Here is a 20362-nt window from a genome sequence, read left to right as displayed (position 1 = left end):
GGCACAGGAGCGCTACGCGCTGCAGGAGACAGCCCGGAGGTTCGTCCCGGTGCGGACGGCGCACCACGGGCACCCACCTACGCACGTCGCCCTGGAGCTTCGCACCGCGGAGTACGTCTTCGTCCGGCACGACACCCACCGGACACCACTGCGGCCCCCGTACGACGGGCCTTTCCGCGTGCTGGAGACCGGGGTGAAACATTTCACCTTGGACATCGGCGGTACTCCCGACCGCATCTCGGTGGATCGCCTCAAACTGGCCCACCTCGACGTGGACCACCCACAGCCGGTGGCTCGGCCCCCACGTCGCGGCCGCCCCCCTGTGGGCGGACCCCCGGCACCGCCCAGGCCCGCCGGAACGCCGCCCCCCGGTCCTGCACCCATCCCGGGTGCAGCCGGAGGCATCCCAGCTGGCATCCCTGCACCCCGGAAGCCGCCGGTCGCCAGAGGGCGCTTCGGCCGGGTCATCCGTTTGCCCCGCAAACTGGCCCTCCAGGTGCGCGGGAATTCTGGGGTGGGGGGGGCGCGTGTGGCGGACACGAAAGCTCACTGGCATGAGGGCATCATTCCACGCACCAAGTGGGCGGCGGCCATGCCCGAGGGGTAGGCGTGGCCGCGGGATATACACCGGGAGCGCAGCCCGGAGCGCTCCAGTGCTGCAGTTGAGCTCTTATAATAAAGACTCTTAAACTTACCACGTTGTCCGCTTCCTTCTTGTTATACAAGTAAGCACGTGTAGCACCGCGCTTTAATGCCATCTTTGTGCAAGTTATCAGTAGATCGCTTCAAACTGCCTTGATGTACACATGATCAGGAAGGACATTTTAGCTTCACTGTTGAATTGAAAAGTTTAAAATGCTTGTGTTTGAATTCACTTGCCTTTGCATGAACAGGACTGAAAGATCTCGATCTACAAACATCATCACGATTTACTTCATATCACTAATGCTTTGTCCATAGGGATTGAGTTTGGTGTCGTGTTGAAACTTGTGATCTTGTGTTTTAACAGGGCCAGTTTCAAAAGCTGATCGCTGAATCTGGAGCCAAGTTGGTGGTTGTTATGTTTACTGCAAAGTGGTGTGGCCCATGCCGAATGATACATCCCAAATATGAGGTAAATAGAAAATCATTTTATGGTTCTTATATTCTGTTGTTATGGTGGTTTCTGAAGAAGGAACAGTCAACTGCACGAGTAAGATGGTGGAATTGGATACAGGTCTTGCACATGGAAGACTTTCCACACTTATCTTTAACATTAAATACGAGCAAATACCACCCGTCACTTCGCTGATGGGAATACGAAAGATAGGGGAGAGAGCGACGCCCTGCTTACACGATGCTATACACTCCAGGAAGGATGGGTTTGAGGATGGGGTGTGAGCAAGAGAAAGAATGAGAGGGAGAGTGAGGAGGAGGGGAGAGAAGAGGAGGGGGAAAGAGAGAAAGAGGAGTGATGGGGTAATGAAGAGGGGGAGAGAGAGGGAGGGAGCAAAGGGGAAGCCATCGCTTTGCTGACTGGAATATGAAGACAGAGGAGGGAGGTAGTGGGGGAGTGGGAGGGGGGGGGGCGACAAAAAGGGAGAGAAAGGTGATGGGGAAGGGGGAGTTAGCAAAGAGAATGATATGTCAAGCTTTTTTGACACACACACACACACACACACACACACACACACACACACACACACACACACACACACACACACACACACACCAGTGTTCCAATATAGCTGCAGAATAATAAACGAGCCCCAATCAGAAATCAACAAGTTCGACATCAAAACAAGAAAACTCCCTACCATCCACAAAATGTTTTACAAAAACCCGTGCATCCCAAGAATGTACCTGCCAAGACGAGATGGAGGGAGAGTCCTGATGGAACTCAACCAGGTGCACAGAGCGACGAGTGTAGGACTAGCCGAGAATGTGAAATGCTCAACAGAATATCGGATGCAATTTGTCAACAAACATGAACACAACAAACCTGAAAAAGTATCCCTAACTTACCTTGCAAATAATTTCCAAAAACAGGTGTGAATAGAAGATGCCGCACAGGAAAATGAAACAGCAACAAATACAGCCCCAACAATTGCAAAACAGACAAAATAAATACATAAAAAGAAATATCAAGCAATAAACACCAATAACTGGGAGAATGAGAAAAGAGCAGGAAAATACAAAAAGGAATTGGACAGAGTGGAGATAGACAAAGAAGGCTCATTGGAAAGGCTAAGAAGAGGTCAGCTCAACTGGGACGGCGAATGAATCATAATAAATACCAAGATCAAAGACACTACACCAATATATTTAAAAAGATGGCGGGACTGAGCCAGACGGACAAGTGTAGATTCTGCAGGACAGAAACAGGAAGTACGAGTCACCTGCTCTCGGGATGCAAAAAACTATTATCAGAAGAACTTTACACACAACAGCACAACAAAGTATGCAAAGTGATTCATTGGCATATCTGCAAAAATTAAAACATCCTTGTACCAGAAAACTCATGGAAACACGAACCAAGGGCAATCATTGAAAATGAGGACGTCATGCTCACGTACGACCTGATGATTCCATCGAGTGTGAACAAAGCATTGCATCGAACATTGTACTCAGGAACTCAGGTCGGTATCAGTGATAATTGTAGCAACAGAAATGATGAAGAGAATGACATAGATCTGAGACTTTGAAAACCATCCCCGGGAATATTACCACAAATGAACTACAGCTGGATGCAATCCGGGGTTCGGTGATGATCCTGAAAAAAGAGCTTGGAACAAAACTCTGAAAAAGTTGAACATCTTGGTCCATGAACTGTGATTCCTTACCAAAGAGGAGGTGGATACTTTGGGTCCTGGGAAAACTCGGTTCCACCTCCTGAAACCCGCAAATGGAGATAACAACCAACGAGACACACACACACACACACACACACACACACACACACACACACACACACACACACACACACACACACACACACACTACACCACCGATTTATGAACTGGTTATATGTTTGTAAGTTGAATGGTTCACAACTTGAAAATTGCCTTCCCTTTCCTTTCCCACACCCCTCAACTATACGGCATTTAGGCTCGTGGAAAAGATGAAACATAGAACGGATACAGACAAAAAAAATTAAATGAACAGAAAGAGGAGGAAACACCGAAGAGCAGGAAAGAGTGACAAAATATAGTGGAGGGTGACATGGAGAAATAGGGATGTGGACCACAATTGGAACCCAGACCAGACACAACTTGGAGTCGATTGTGCGGCAGGACTCCCAGTTTAACGTCCATCCTAAGGACGGCACACACATTAATGAACAACAAAATTAAAACAAATTGCACACACGTGGAGTAAAACAAAAAAGATTTTTATTGTTCATTCTGTTAAATAGCAAGGAATGCGGGACTCTGATATCCATGCCGTAGTTGTGAGAGCTGATAGTGCATGCAGCAGCTGGCAGCCAACGTGTTATCCAGACCAGTTCAACAACAGTTTTTAAACGTGAGTTTGTTGTTGTCTGAAGTGGATCATTCCGTTTGAAGAAACATTGCAGCTTCCAATCAACAGCCATGTTGTCGACCCTGATGGAGATCAATAATACTTGAATCGTCATTTTTATGATACTTCGGATGATGGTTCAATGTAGAGGGTTGAAAGTTAGATAGATTTTGGAAATCTATACATACTATAAGAGAGGTGTGTGTGTGTGTGTGTGTGTGTGTGTGTGTGTGTGTGTGTGTGTGTGTGTGTGTGTGTGTCACCATTTTTCTCAGGGATGGGTGAACGGATCTTGTCTTCTTCAAACTTTCAGGGGTTCACACCCTTGGTAGTCGGGAAGCAGGAATACCACAGCAAGATGTTCCAAGACATTTCAAATACCACAGGAACACCATTGAATTATTTAAATATTTACCATTATTCGCTTGTTTTGACCGATCCAAGTTAGGATGTTCTTTAAGATAACTTCAAGCAAAAGCCTCTCTAAAAATAGACTCCATTCGATATTTCTACTGACAGTAAAGCAGAAAGGGCATGGAGGCAGAAAAGGCAGAGCATGAAAGTTATAAGGCAGCCAGGAAGGCTGCAAAGAAAGAGGTAGCAAAGGCGCAGGAGGCATGTAGGAAAATGTTCGGAGAAAGCTTGGATTCGGAAGAGGGTAAGAGAGCGGTATTCAGGATTGCAAAGCAGATAGCGAAAGAGAGGTGTGATGTGATGGGGGTGAGTTGCTTTAAGGATGAAGTGGGACAAATCGTTGTGGACACAGATGGAATTAAAGGAAGATGGAAAAGATATATGGAAATGCTGTTGAATACAGAGAATGAATGGGATGGCAACATAGAGAGTAACCCAGTTTTAGGACCGGCAGAGAAGATAACTGAGAAGGAAGTTGAGGAAGCGATAAAAACAATGAAGAGCAGAAAAGCGGGAGGGCCGACAGGAGTTGTGGGAGATATGTTGAAGGCAGCGGGAAATTGGGGTGTGAAGAGAATGACAGAGATCTGTATTCTGGTGGTGAAAGAAGGCCGCATTCCAGTGATTGGGAACTGAGTACCCTCGTCCCTCTATACAAGGGGAAGGTGACCCTCTCGACTGTGGCTCGTATTGAGCGATAAAGTTATTGCAGCATGGAATGAAGGTATTGGAAAGGGTGTTGGAGAGGGGGATAAAAGGAAGAAAGTGAAGATCGACGAAATGCAGTTTGGATTTATGCCAGGAAGAGGAAGGACAGACGCGCTTTTTATTGTAAGGCAGTTGCAGGAGAGGTACATGAAGAAGAAGAAGAAGTTGTTTCTTGGGATTGTTGATCTGGAGAAAGCATTCGATAGGGTTCCACGCGAAGTAGTGACATGGGCAATGAGGAAGTTAGGAGTGGAGGAATGGTTGATCAGAGTAGTGATGGCAATGTACGAAAGAGCACGCACAGCTGTAAGGACGAAGGACGGGAACAGTGGTGAGTTTGAGGTGAAGGTGGGAGTGCATCAGGGGTCGGTACTAAGTCCACTACTATTTGTAGCTGTGATGGAGGTGCTGGCTCGGAACATAAAGGAGGGTTTACCGTGGGAGTTGTTGTATGCAGATGATCTGGTGTTGGTTGCAGAACGTATGGATGGACTGAAGGAGAAGATGAACAAGTGGAAGGAATGTATGGAGACAAAAGGTCTGAAGGTGAATATCGGAAAAACAAAGTTGATGGCAAGTGGTAAAGTATGTGGTGAGATGGAAAGAACTGGGAAGTGGCCATGTGCTGTGTGCAGGAAGGGTGTCGGAGTTAACTCCATTCAATGTACAATGTGCACTGAGTGGGATCATCAAAAATGTCGTGGTTTGAGAGGGTCATTAACCAGTGTGGCAGCTACATTCAAGTGTAAGGTGTGCACAGAGGGAGCTGCAGATGGAGGAAATGTTGAGTTGGATCTTGGAGACGGCGTGAAGCTGGAAGTTGTGAAAACATTTTGCTACCTCGGAGACATGCTGAATGGAGAAGGTGGATCAGACTCTGCAACGGTTGCTGGAGTGAGATGTGCATGGAAGAAGTTTCGGGAACTGAGTGGCATGCTGGCAAGGAGGGGAGTGTCGTTGAAGCTGAAGGGAAAGGTGTATGCTGCAATTTGCTGCATGTGTGAGAAGTGTTATGATGTATGGGGGCGAGACATGGGTAATGAACGCAGAGCAGCAACGAAGGCTGGAAAGGGTGGAAATGCGAATGGTTCGGTGGATGTGTGGAGTATCGTTGAGAGAGAGGAAGACAAATGATGAACTGCGAAAGATGATGGGAATAGAGCCTGTGATTGATGCTGTGAAGAGAAACAGGTTGAGATGGTTTGGTCATGTGTTGAGGAAGGATGTAAGTGACTGGTTGAGAAGAGTGATGGAAATGAATGTAGAAGGAAGTAGAGGACGGGAAAGACCAAGGAAGACTTGGCTGAAGATGGTGGAAGTAGAAATGCGGGCAAGGGAGTTAACAAGGGGAGATGCAGAAAATAGGGCAAAATTGAGAAGATTGTCATGGGGACCGCAAGGCTAACCCCCGCTCCAGCAGGGAAAATGGCCTTAAAATGCCTGTTGTGTTTTGTTGTAGTAAAGCAGATGTGTTGTTGTAGCTAATGCAGTATTGATTCACACCCCATTTACATTCACATGAGGCCCAGGAAAAAATCCATGTATAACCCATGCAAATTCCATGTCTGGCCTATGTGGGCTAGCCCACAAAAATCCCATGCCTTGCCCACATGTGGTAGCCCACAAACAGCCCATTCCCTGTCCTCATGGGGTAGCCCATAAAAAGAGCATGCCCATCCCACATGGGGTATCCCACAAAAAGCCCATGCCCTGCCCACATGGTCTAGTTCATGAAAATCCCACATCCGTCCCAGGTGGGCTAACCCAGTTGGAGCTCCGGGTGGTGCATCTGGACAAATCCAGCTGGGGCCTATGTGGAGCACACACTTGGGACCCACAAGATAGCCCACATTGGACCCATATGGCCCCCAGCTGGACATGCTGGCTGGGTATACACACACACACACACACACACACACACACACACACATCTCGTTTTTTCATTTCTGTTCCTTACAATTCTATCCCTCTCTTTCACACACACACACACACACACACACACACACACACACACACACACACACACACACACACACACACACACTTAATTAATTGTACAGTATCGGTTGTTCCTAAACTTAAATAATTTAAAGGATTGTTGTAAATGATGTTAATTTTACAACATCCCATATTCAACTTTATTTAAATTGTGAACCTCAAACATAGTTTCTCCACCTAAAGCAAGAACGTTAACCCGTAAGCAACTGACTAGTTTCCCGACTGCATGGGTCATCAGCTGGGCACCGTTCTTCCTCGAGGTTTCAATACTTTCAGCCCAGGACCTCTCCAAACGGCGGATCCACAACCTCGATCATGGATCCACATCAATTGATGGTAAATCAGTGGATCCACAACCTCAGTTGCGTCCAGGCAGTCAGTCAACCCATCAATGCAACATCACTTATCCCAACTTTACTTGCAATAGGATTTAATGTGTTATCATATATTTATAACTTTCCTTACACACTCTATAATATGATAATATCATTAAATCATTCACATCTTACCCTTAAATACATCAATCGACCAAACAGCATGACCACACCACCTACCTCTCGATCAAACTCTATTTCGAATGTCAAACTGCCATTTATAACGGTTTTTGGCATGCTGCCATATCCTAGCAACCACTGATTCTTAGCAACATTGATTTGTAGTATATTTAATTATTATATTGTACTGTATTTACATAAAGATCTCATGAATAATATTTTTACTATTCGTATTGTATTTCACTAATTCGATTTGGTGTCGTTTTGTGATTTCAAAGAAAACTTGTTTTATTCTACCAACTGTAGCTCCCTGCGCTAACATACACACACACACACACACACACACACACACACACACACACACACACACACACACACACACACACACACACATATATATATAGCCATATTGTCAGACGGAAGCCAAACAGTTCAATCTTGGTGTCATCAGACCACAGAATCTTGTTTCTCACAGTCAGAGTCCTTTAGCTGCTTTTTTGCAAACTCCAAGCCGGCTTTCATGTGTCTTTCACTGAGGAGAGGCTTCCGTCTGGCCACTCTGCCATAAAGCCCAGATCGGTGGAGTGTTGCAGTGATGGTTGTCCTTCTGGAAGTTTCTCCCATCTCCACACAGGATCTCTGGAGCTCAGCCAGAGTGACCATCGGGTTCTTGGTCACCTCTCTTACCAAGGCCCTTCTCCCCCGATTGCTCAGTTTGGCCGGGCGGCCAGCTCCAGGAAGAGTCCTGGTTGTTCCAAACTTCTTCCAATTAAGAATTATGGAGGCCACTGTGCTCTTGGGAACCTTCAATGCAGCTGAATTTTTTTTGTAGGCTCCCCCAGATCTGTGCCTCGACACAATCCTGTCTTTGAGCTCTGCAGGCAGTTCCTTCGACCTCATGGCTTGGTTTTTGCTCTGATATGCATTTTCAGCTGTGAGACCTTATATGGACAGGTGTGTGCCTTTCCAAATCATGTCCAATCAATTGAATGTACCACAGGTGGACTCCAATCAAGGTGTAGAAACATCTCAAAGATGATCAAGATAAATGGGAGGCACCTGAGCTAAATTTCAAGTGTCATAGCAAAGGGTATGAATACTTATGTCAATGTGATATTTCAGTTTTTTCTTTTTAATGAATTTGCAAAACTTTCTAAAATCCTGTTTTCTCTTTGTCATTATGGGGTATTGAGTGTAGATTGATGAGGGAAAAAATGAATTTAAACGATTTCAGCATGAGGCTGCAACATAAGAAAATGTGAAAAAAGTGAAGGGGTCTGAATACTGTTATGAATTTGGGGTAGGGGAATATCTAGATCCAGGTAGATCTGCATAGGTAGGTGCTCGACTGTCAAGATAGGGAATCTAGATGTAATAAGTTCTGTAGCCCGAATGGCGAAATAAGCTTGTATCTTTGTCCCCGCTACGAGGGGGGGGGGGGGGGGGCATGCTAATTAGTACAGGGATTATGGGTAAAATTCCCTTGTGTGTCATTCCCTCCGTGAGCATCCCAGTGTCCCTTATGGCAATACATACCATAGACATTAGATAGGCCCATTAGCACACCACACATTAAATAATTCCCCACCACCACAATGACTTTGGAAGAACCAACAAGCAATAGCCACGCCCAGGAGAATGTGTGATTGGTTGGGGTAAGAAGCTGGCCACTGATTGGTGAAAGGAAGGTCTAAGGAAGCGGCACACTGATTGGCCACCGACCGTTGACACCTCAGCCAATCAGTGCAGAAGGTGCGAACATTCGGCCAAGCAGTGCGGAAGGCACAAAACGACTACTTAGAAGCAGGTCGCTGATTGGAGGACAAGCGCCGGTGACGTCAGAAGGCGCGAAAGACCACCAAGAAATGAGGCACTGAATGGGAGAGAGGAGGGCTGACGTCAAACCGCGAGTGACAAAACAACTCGTTCGCCGGCATTTTGGGCTCTTGGCTCTCTCTTCGCTGGCTGGCTCTTCGCGATCTCTTCCCTCGCACTCTTCCCTTCGCTTCTCTTCCCTTGGCCTCTTGCTCCTGACTGTCCATTCGCGCTGGGCTTTCTCTTGCTTCGGACCTGTTGGAGGAACGAGCAGTTCGAAAGACGGTGGAGAGAAGGAACGCTGTCGATTCTCTGCCTTGCATTGGTGTGCGAATGACGAGCGGGGCCTGTGTTTGAGCACTGACGAGTGGGCGCGCCGAGGGCCGCTCCGCGCCAAGGACCGGGCAGTTCGCGCCAACCGGAGCTGCGTAGGACAACGCGCTCTAACAGTAACATCGACCCGACGCTACACTGCCAGACAGATAAGCTCGCATTCACAATTACACGACGGGACATTTATTTTATTCATTCTCCCTTTGTCTCGTATTTGAAATCTGTGTGGGGACGTCCCAATTTAGAATTAGTTCTTCCGTCGCGTTTCCTTTGTATCGGGTTCCGTAAAATAAACCTGTTTATTTTTGTACATTTTACCCCCACGTTCGTTTGAGTTCATTCCCTACAGGATCGGAGCTGCTGGTGAGATCGCTACAGGTAAGAGCTTTTGTGCTTCTTCCTCTTCCTTCTTCCTCCCGTGCTGCCAAGTCAAATCCGTCATTGAATAAACGCCTCCATTGAAGTTCGTTTGGCCCTCCGCGATCCCACGGTATTAACCGAGGGCAATCGCGTGACAATACTTTCTGAATGCACCATAACACACTTGTAAATATGACATCACTTGTAAAGATGACATTAAAGGTTAAAGGTAGCACTCCTAGTTAGTCCACAAGCAACACGTAGGACACCATAGAACTCAGTTGTTTCATTAATATGTGTTTTAGATAAGGCCGTGTTTCCAATAGTTGAATCTGTGTTGCGTCGATCAAATAAGAGTAGGCCCCGTTCCGTCCATTTTGCGACCTCCCTCTCCAAGCGACGCCATTACGCGCCCCTTCAGTCGGTGCCTCGTAGCTCGCTCAAACGCCGCCATAAGACACGCGGTTAGGCCCGAGAAAGGGGGCGGAACGGCAAGAAGAAGGTGTGGCCACGTCATCCAGTCATCAAAGGCGTGGCTGGTAAGCCCTCACCAGCCAACCAGGGCTGAGGTAACATTGCTGACGGGCGTGGCTTTGTGGAGCGCGGAGTGATCGCGTGGCGCGTTATATAAGCAAGAACGCAAAGCCCTTTCACAGGACTCTCGCGGGGCACTCGAGTGGAAGGTTGGCGGTAAAAGGAACTGCGCATACGAACTTGGACTTTTGATGAGAGCGCTGGTCGTAACTGGTCTGATACAGAGCGCACCTTTGTGAGAGGACTCGGATGGGAGAGAGCGCATTTCAAAGAACTTGTTCGAGACTTGTTGAAGAAGAGCACGCTTGTATTAGAGAACATTGGAAAGGGTGCGTTTAGCACGACCGTACAGATATTACTTACGCAGGACACCAGCCTCCCCCCCCCCCCCCCCCCCCCCACTCCCCCGCTATATATAAGGTCCGGTCGCGTTCAACTACACGCGGAGCTGCCTGCCGGGTTTCGCCGCTGAACCGGAGCCTGGACTGGAGTCGACTGGAGCCTGGACCCTCTACCTGACCATCTACCAGCTACAATCCCCGTGTGAGTGTGAATGTTTGTCTGGGGTATTAGAGTAAGACTGTTTTAAGACTGCCCTGTGTGCTGCTTCTTCCTCTTCCTCTCTTGTACATCCTTTTGTTTCCTCTTTCTTTCTGTATATTTGTTAATAACCCCATCTTTGTTCTTCCTACCTTCTGGTTTCCTCTCCATCCGATCGCATCCGTCCTTTCTTCCATTGGGTCGATGTGGCACGATCTAACCGCTCAGAATCGGGTTGAGTCACATTGTCAACGGCTCGGATCGCGGATTGCTATCCGCTCGGCATTTTCCATCGTATCCGTGGTTTGAGCGGGAGTTATTCCCTCGTTTCCGGCTGGCGCTAGTACTTAGGTAGCAGCGAACCCCTAGGCCTAGCAAACCCTACCTAACACCGTGCCGGGAAGGACGTTATAACTTCCAAGACTCGGGTCAGCCAGCTAAAAGGACAAGGGGATTAACCCCCCCTTGATAAGCGGAGCGCTGACCCCCGAGATCCGTAACAATTGGTGTCTGGGAGCGGGATTTGAACCCGAACCAAATTTTTTTATATCTAAAAAAATAATTGGTCAAAATTACGAGCGGCCGAAATTGTATTACCATCTAAATTTTAAATCATGCCATGGATAACCAAGGTGATCGGATGCCGGTGGGGGAAAATGGGGAAATAGAAGAGGGGTTAGAATCAACCTAGGCCCCCGGGAAGAAGTGGGAGAGATGGAGGAGGAGAATGAAGAAGGTGCGGTAGTGGGGGTTGCAGGCACACAAAATGGCGGCGCCTCGCACGTGCGGCGAGAATCGAGCCCGCAGCGCCAATATATATGGGCTTATTTATGACCCACATGATGGCCTTTATGGTCAAAACGGAGGATAGTCTGAAAAAAATGAGTGGGCAACTGGACACCCGAGGGGAGGAAATAAAAGAGTTGGGGGACAACTCCACTCAGGACATAAATAAATTGGAAACTAGAATGGGGGAGCAATTGGGAAGTCAAATTGGGGGGGTTAGACAGCAAATTTGGTGGATTAGACAGCAAATTTGAGGGGTTAGACAGCAAATTTGAGGGATTAGACAGCAAATTGGGAGGATTAGAAGACAAATTAGGGGACCAATTGGAGGACATGGGTGGCCAAGCCCGAGAAATTAACGAGGGGTTAGCGAGGGGAGAAGCCAGGTATGCAATAACAGCATTGGGGAGGGACAGAGACCGCAGATCAGGCGGAAAGGTTGCGGGGGTATGTGATGAGGTAGCGCGGCTTGAGGAGCGCGGGTTGAGCGAAGTTGAGCAAAGCAAAGCCGGGTGGACCGGGATAGAAATCGCGACCCGGGGTATGGGGAAGCCGGCAACCGCAGAATTAGAAAATTTGATTTTATTAGCGCCAGCGGTCGTCGAGCTTAACAAGGAAAAAAAAATTAAAATCAAAGCAATAGTGGAAATTGGAGAGACAGCGGACTTGGAAAAGCACTCGCGGGGGTAAGAAATGGAGTATGCTCAAAGTCTGTATTCACATCGTGATGTCGTGCTGCATAACCAAATGAAAAGTTTGCAGGTGGTGGAGCGAAGAAGAGGAAGCGCCAAGGTGAGTAGGATTGTATATGGCGTGAAAAGATTTGGCGCGAGAGGATTTTTCGCGCGCTTGGGATCCAGACGTCACCCGGGCGCTCGTAGAAGGTCCGTGGTGCGCTGTGTGAGTAGAAATGGCGCACGTGTGCGAATGGCGCCAGAGCGCGAGTGTATTACAGAGAGTGAAAGCGAATGTACAAGGGAGTGTATGTGTGAGGGTGAGTGTGACACAGAGGGTGAGATGGATGGAGAGAGTGTGCAAGAATGCACACCTGAGTTGGTTGGGGAGCGCGTTATTGGGTGTACAGCAGGGGATTGCACACCCATGGGTCGGTGTGCACTGAGTGGGTGTGCATCAAAGGAGTGCACACCCATGATTGTTACAGAGGATGTAACGCCTGTAACGGGGTGTGCGAGTAGTGTGAGAGTGCCAGGGTGTGCGTGGGGATGTGTGTTAACAAAGTGTGGAATGGAAGGGTATGCAAGAGAGAGTGCGGTGGTGGAATTGACGGAGTGTATGGGATTTGTGAGTATGGGAAGAGTCGCGTGTGGATGTGAGAAGGCGACTCGAGCATCGACACTGACCGGGGCAGCGGTTAGGCCGACGTATAGCCGACGTGAGTTCTCGGGGTGTGGTGCGCTTTGTGTGCTGCGGGGGCCGGCGGGGATCATTGCCGCATCGCTCCTGCAAGGAGCGCCGTGCACGATTCTGGCCGGGCCCCGCCCTGTACGGTCGGTGCCGCGTTTTCCCGCCAGGCAAAGCGATCGGCCCGGTTCGAGGGGAAGGAGGAGGGTTCAGAGTGGTGGCGCTCCGGCCGGGGAAGACTGGGCCATCGCGCTTGGGAGGGCAAAGCGTTGGGCCGAGATGGTGCCTGGAGCCATGGCCCGACAAAACCTCCTCCCCTGAATCCGAATGCCGGACGGACCCAACCTACAGTAGACAAAACCACCCGAATTCATTCAAAAAACCAAACCAATTCAAAACCATCAATTCAACAAAACCACTCTCCCTCTGTGTATCCCTCCCTATATCCCTGTCTCTCCCTCTGTCTATCCCTCCCTATATCCCTGTCTCTCCCTCCCTATATCCCTGTCTCTCCCTCTGTCTATCCCTCCCTATATCCCTTCAATTCATTCATTCAAACAAAACCACATCGGCTTTGCGGAGCCGAGCTTTGATGATGTAATAACATACCGAGAGGCTCAAGTGTAGTGAACGAATAGTGATAGTGATGGCGAATGGTATGCAGTGTAGAGGGATGGTAGATCTACCATCCCTCACATCGCATCTTTTTGGGCACATGAGCTATAGGTTTATGGGGATTGGCAGTACAAACTAGCCCGGGAGGGTTACGATAATGGTTAGGGAACTAGAGATGACTATAGGTGACCAAGAGTTAAGTAGTGACATTGTACAGGTAGTGGGGACGTAGAGTAGAGTAGTTGGATGATAATGACGAGTGAGTGCTTGGTATAAGGGGGGATGGGGAGCACAAGTATTAGAAGGGAGTAGTTAGTTTAAATGATGCTGTGTGTATGAGAATCTTTGTGGTGAGCGTGATGAAATGAGGAATTGAGCGTGGGAAAATTTGAGTGCATGAGGCAATGCTCGTGAAAGGTGTGTGTGTGTGTGTGTGTGTGTGTGTGTGTGTGTGTGTGTGTGTGTGTGTGTGTGTGTGTGTGTGTGTGTGTGTGTGTGTGTGTGTGTGTGTGTGAAAGTGTATAAATGGAGTATTGAGGATGTGTGTCATTGTGTTGAGTGATTGACTTGCATGGTGTGCAAGTAGAGAAGGGTTGTATGGAAACAGGTGTGTGGAATAAATGGTGTGGAGTGAGGAGTGTGGAATGAGTGGAGTGGAGTGCATGGTGCGAAGGAGTGGATGGGGGAGGGATGGACCCCTTCACGAATACCCGGGGAGGGTAGTTTAAAAGTAGGTAGAGGGAGTAGGTAAATTTGGTTGGATATTGACATCTGTGGTGCTGAAAGTAGCGAGGTATTGCTTGGTTTGGTGCATGAGTAAAGTGAAATGGCTGGGCGTGTGGCCTGTTAGTGAGAATGGTTAAATGGGCACTCCGCCACTGGTAGTCTGTCGGCCAGGTGAGGCCGCAGGTAGGCTCTGGGAGCCATGTAGTAGAGTTCAGTGGGGCCCGTGGATCCCGAGAGAGGACCCGGGTAGCCCGAAGCCAGAGGGGGCATTAGTGGGGTAAGGGAGCCAGAGGGCCTTCCCCAGGTTAGGGTGAGGAGCTAGGTAAGCTCGGGTGGCAACTACAGTGGCGGAGGTGTACAGGTGAGCGGACCTGCTGGTGAGCCACATGACCCAGCCCCGAAATTGTGCGAGGGCACAGGGAGAAAGATCGGGGGAGTGAGACCCCAAATTGGGAGGCACCACAGGGATGGTCAATGGGAATTGGTTTTTCGAACCGCATAGAGTAAAGTGGCCAATGAATTAGCAGGGCAAGACCCCGGGTAGTTGAAAGAGAGTTAATGTCATTTAGAGGATAGATAGGAGAAAATCTCTTCGCACCATCCACATCCACTCACCTAGGTGACAGGACTCCACACCAGTTTGTGCAAGCATTTGGAATGAAAGACGCATCTTGACGTGGGGGAGACATTGTTGATATTCCATCTCTTCCTCCTTAGGAGGGATTGATGACGAATTTGGTATTAGGGGATGGGAAAGACAAGACGTAGAGACGAATTTGTAAATTGTGTAAATACGGGGTAGGGGCAAGGGTAGAGTAGGTGACATGGGGGGTGACGAACGCTAGGGACGAGCTTTCTCGGCTCGCTCCGCCGCACCCCTCATCTTACATTACCTTGTTTTGATGTGTACCCTTGCGCCCTTTCCCCACGCTAACTCTGCTTGTCTTCCTTCCCCACTCATGGGCCATGTTCTTTTGTGCCCGAGGGGAGTGTGCAGGTGTCCGCAGTTGTGCGCCCGCACCCTTGCTGCCTCCTGCCTGCACTGATGCACCATATGGACCACACGTTCTGTGGCCTGGCCCCACTTATGGACCACACGTTCTGTGGCCTGGCCCCTCTGCTGGGACCGACCATTGTTGCCAGCGGTATCTGGCTTGCGGACCACTGTTTCAAGTGGCATCTATGCCATGCAGGTGGACCACCTGAGTTGGCCCTGCTGGCCATACAAATAATAAAAAGCGGACGCGGTGTGTGCCCTTTTTATTAAATAAATAACATCAAGCAAGAAGACAGCCAGAAACATCGGCCCAGCAGAGAAGAGAAGAAGAAGACACCATTTATTATTTTTGAAATGTGTTTTGTGCATTTTTCATGGATGGTGCTTTTATGGTGCTTATTGGTGCATTTCTTTATTATGGTGCATTCATTTAATGGGTACGTATGGTACGGTGTATCGGTGCAGTGCATGGCAGTGGCATTTTCCCCTTTTCAAACCATCTTCTCTTTTCCCACAAAAGACAGGTCCTGGGTTGCAGTGTAAACAATTAGTGTCTTGTAAATAATGCTCCCCACCGGCTTAAATGTTTAGTTTGAAAATAATTCCGTAATTCGGTTAATTAGGGGCGTGATTCAGTTAGATCGGATGCAACGCAGCAGGTGGGACTTATCTAGTGTTACAACTGTCGCACTCAGGGTGAGGTTAAAAGTAGAGGGTAACCACACCTAAGTGTCACATTAATTTAAAAGATAGTCCCTTTTGTTTCGGCTCGGGACGAGCCTGAAAAAAGGGGGGGGGGGGGTTGCAGTGTTGCGGTTTTAGAACTCACACTTGTAAATGTGACATCACTTGTAAATATGACATTGAAGGTAAATATGACCTCCGCTTCCGGTCCGGTATGAAGAGGACGCAGGCGTCACATGCTCGCCGCTTCTTCGACCGGGCCACTGTCAGTTGCTTTCTTTTTTGGTGGTCATGCGGATTTTTTGGCCATTGAGTCTGCCCTCTGCATAGCCCCGGCTCTGCTCCCTGCTTCGCCTGCCCGGCTCCTTCGCCTGCTCGCTGTTTCCTCGGGCGCGCTCTCGTGGGTTGTGACCATCGCAGCGGTTTGGTGGCAGTTTCCCGCCGTGATCTAGATTTGTAGCGGCGGCGGTCGATTTCCGCTGCATTTTCCGCTTTGCCGTGATCAACCTTGGCCTCGTGATCGTCTCTTTGCTCCTGCCTGCCCTCTGCTTGGTCCCGGCTCTGCTCCTGGCTTCACCTACCTGGCTCCTGCGTTTCCTCGGGCCCGCTCTCGTGGGTTGGGACCATTGTTTCACCTCCTCAACCTTGGCCTCGTCTCGTCTCTCTGCTCCTGCCTGGCATGGCTCTGCGGTACTCCGCCGCAAGGCTCCTTCTGCTCAATACCCGCTCCACCCCATCATTCATCTCTGCCATCAAATCAAATGGACTCCTCCGACGACCCAGGTACATTCACCGTGGCTCCGGTCGTAAGTTTGTTTATTTGCAATCAGGTCACTCCATCCCCGTTGACTGGTCGGCTCAGCGCACTCTCACTCTTCGTCCCAGCGCACCTGGTCACAGCAACGCACACGATCGCACCTCCTGCCTACGAACCCTTGCTAAATCACCTGAATTCATCCCTGCTGTTCAAAACAACATCAAGCTCACCCTGTTCAACACCCGGTCCCTCAACAACAAATGCCTCATCCTGAACGAATACATCCTGGATAACAAACTGGACTTTCTCTGTCTCACCGAAACCTGGCAACAACCTCTGGACTACTTACACACTCAACCTCACCACACCCAATGGATATTCCTACGTCAATAAACCACGCACGGAGGGCCGAGGTGGTGGAATTGCTGTTATCCACCATCAAGACATCAAGACCAACCTCATCTCCATCTCATCTGCTCCATCATTTGAACACCTGGCTTTTAAACTCTCTGGTCGCACGCAGTCAGTCATGGCTGTCGTCTACCGCCCTCCCAAACCACACCCATCATTCCTGTCTGACTTCTCCTACTTTCTGACCCAGCTATGTTCCCTCTCCCCCTCAATCCTCCTCCTTGGTGATTTCAATAACCACATGGACTCCACTGACTCCACAATAACCACTGACTTCACTGATTTACTCACCTGCTTTAACCTCACTCAACATGTCGACTTTCCTACCCATATCCGTGGTCACATTTTGGACCTTGTCTGCTCCACTGGATTAAATTTGCACCATCTCTCTGGCTCTGACCTCACCCTCTCTGACCACTTAGCCATCACTCTGACCGTCAACATCCCTGCCCCAACACCAAGGCATTATCGCACTATCAACTTCCGTAAGCTAAACGCTATTTCACCTACCTCATTCTCATCCACCCTCTCTGAAAAAATGTCCACTTCTCCCTTCATTGACCTCCACACCCCTTCCGACCTCACTGACTACTACAACCACACTCTCTCCTCCTGCCTTGACCAGCTTGCACCTGTAAAAACCAAAACAGTTTCTTTCACCCATTCTGCTCCCTGGTTTACCCCTGAACTCCGCCTGATGAAAACGCGTGCTCGCCAACTTGAAAGACTCCGCAATAAAACGGGTCTCACAGTTCACTCCCAAGCCTACAAGGACCACCTACAACACTACAAAGATGCCCTCTCCCGCGCCCGCTCCGCCTACTACTCTCAAATTATCCACTCTGGCTCCGGAAACCCAAAAGCACTCTTCTCGACAATAAACAAACTCCTCCGCCCCCTGAACACCACCACCCAGTCATTCACAGTAGACAACTGCATCTCCTTCCTCTCTTTCTTCCAACGCAAAATTGACAACATCTACAACAGCTGGACCACCGCCGCACCCGCTCCTCCTCCAACCACCTGCCCCCCCTTGTCCTGCCATCCCCTGTCTCGGTTCTCCCCAATCTCCCCTACTGACCTCTCTGAACTCCTCATAGGAATGAAAACTGCCACCTGCACTCTTGACCCCATCCCCTCCAGCTTTGTCAAGGCCTCCCTCCCTGCTCTCTCTCCACTTATCATTGCAACAATAAACTCCTCCCTGTCTACAGGCATCGTCCCACCTTCCCTCAAAATTGCTGCTGTTACCCCCATTCTAAAAAAACCTGGTCTAAACCCTGACACCCTAAACAACTTCAGACCCATCTCCAACCTACCCTTTCTGTCAAAAGTTTTGGAACGCGCTGTAGCCACTCAACTCAAACATCATCTCTCTGCCAATAACCTGTATGAAACATTCCAATCCGGAATTCCGCTCCAACCACAGTATTGAAACTGCTCTCCTCAAAATCACCAATGACCTTCTCCTCTCCTCTGACGCTGGCAACCTCAACATTCTCGTCCTCCTCGACCTCAGCGCTGCCTTTGACACCATCGATCACACCATCCTCCTCACCCGAATTGAATCCACCTTTAACGTTACCGGCACTGCCCTCTCTTGGATTAAATCATACCTCTCTGACAGACGCCAGTTCATCTCCATCAATGACTGCAAATCCCCCACTGCTCCCCTCCCCCAAGGTGTCCCCCAAGGTTCAGTTCTTGGCCCCTTCCTCTTCATCCTTTACCTGTCCCCCCTCGGTCACTTAATCCGCCGTCATGGTCTCCAATTCTACTGCTTCGCCGATGACATCCAGCTTTTCATCTCCACCAAGTCCGTCTCCACCGACACCCACTCTATCCTGACAAACTGCATCACTGAAATAAAATCCTGGCTTCAAATCAACTTCCTCAAGCTTAACTGTGATAAATCTGAAATAATCATCATTGGCCCAAAAACGCTCACAAAATACACCCATAACTTTGCCCTCAACATCGACGGTATCCCAGTATCCACCTCCCCTCACATCCGGAATCTTGGCATCATCTTTGACCAAACCCTTTCCTTCGACAAATACACTAAACAGATCACAAAGTCAGCCTTCTTTCACCTGAAAAACATTGCCCGTCTCCGCTCATCCCTCTCCTCCACGGCTGCAGAAACCCTCATCCACGCCTTTATCACCTCCCGTCTGGACTACTGCAATAGCCTCCTCTATGGTTCACCCTCAAAAATCACCAATAAACTCCAATACATTCAGAACTCCGCTGCCCGTCTACTCACCCATTCCCGGACCCGTGACCACATCACCCCCGTCCTTTACAAGCTTCACTGGCTCCCCATCCCCCAGAGAATCCAGTACAAAATCCTCCTCTTGACATACAAAGCCCTCCATAACCTGGCCCCATCCTACCTGGCTGACCTCCTCTCCAGACACACTCCCACCCGCAACCTCCGCTCTGCTGGTACCAACCTCCTGACCCCCTCCATCCGGACCAAATTCAGATCCTGGGGGGACAGGGCCTTCTCCATCGCTGCTCCCACCCTCTGGAACTCACTACCTCACACCATCAGAGACTCCTCCTCACTCACCACATTCAAAACATCACTCAAGACCCACCTGTTCAACACTGCATTCAACATTCAACCCACAGCATTTAACCCCTGACTATCTCTTCTCCTTCTCCCTCCTTTTGCTTTAAATATTTCCCTATTGATTCTTGTCTTTTTGCAATTGTTGTTTTCATGTATTGTTATGCATTATGTTTTCCACTCTGTCAAAGCGCCTTTGGGCTTCTGGAAAAGCGCTATACAAAATAAATGAATTATTATTATTATTATTAAGGTTAAAGGTAGCACCCCTAGTTAGTCCACAAGCAACATGAAGGACACCATAGAACTCAGTTATTTCATTAATATGTGTTTTAGATAAGGCCGTGTTTCCAATAGTTGAATCTGCGTTGCGTCGATCAAATAAGAGTAGGCCCCGTTCCGTCCATTTTGCGACCTCCCTCTCCAAGCGACGCCATTACGCGCCCCTACAGTCGGTGCCTCAAAGCTCGCTCAAACGCCGCCATAAGACACGCGGTTAGGCCCGAGAAAAGGGGCGGAATGGCAAGAAGAAGGTGTGGCCACGTCATCCAGTCATCAAAGGCGTGGCCGGTAAGCCCTCGCCAACCAGGGCTGAGGTAACATCGCTGATGGGCGTGGCTTTGTGGAGCGCGGAGTGATCACGTGGCGCGTTATATAAGCGCGAACGCAAAGCCCTTTCACAGGACTCTCGTGGAGCACTCGAGTGGAAGGTTGGCGGTAAAAGGAACTGAGCACACGAACTTGGACTTTTG

General features: G+C 49.1%; 1 protein-coding gene across 2 annotated transcripts in view; it reads left to right on the top strand.

The window, feature by feature from the left end:
• Positions 1-20362, top strand: part of LOC137419324 (thioredoxin-like) — a 274666-nt gene that overhangs the window by 30191 nt on the left and 224113 nt on the right. For both annotated transcript variants that reach the window (XM_078781864.1, XM_078781866.1), the window contains exon 2: positions 1010-1114. In XM_078781864.1, coding sequence (XP_078637990.1) covers positions 1010-1114 — 105 coding nt within the window. The remainder of the gene's footprint in view (positions 1-1009; positions 1115-20362) is intronic.

This window comes from Myxine glutinosa, chromosome 1, assembly GCF_964187855.1.
Source record: "Myxine glutinosa chromosome 1, kmMyxGlut1.1, whole genome shotgun sequence".
Lineage (NCBI taxonomy): Eukaryota > Metazoa > Chordata > Myxini > Myxiniformes > Myxinidae > Myxine > Myxine glutinosa.
Note: the sequence above shows the minus strand (reverse complement) of the source record. Positions and strands in the feature narration are given on the sequence as shown.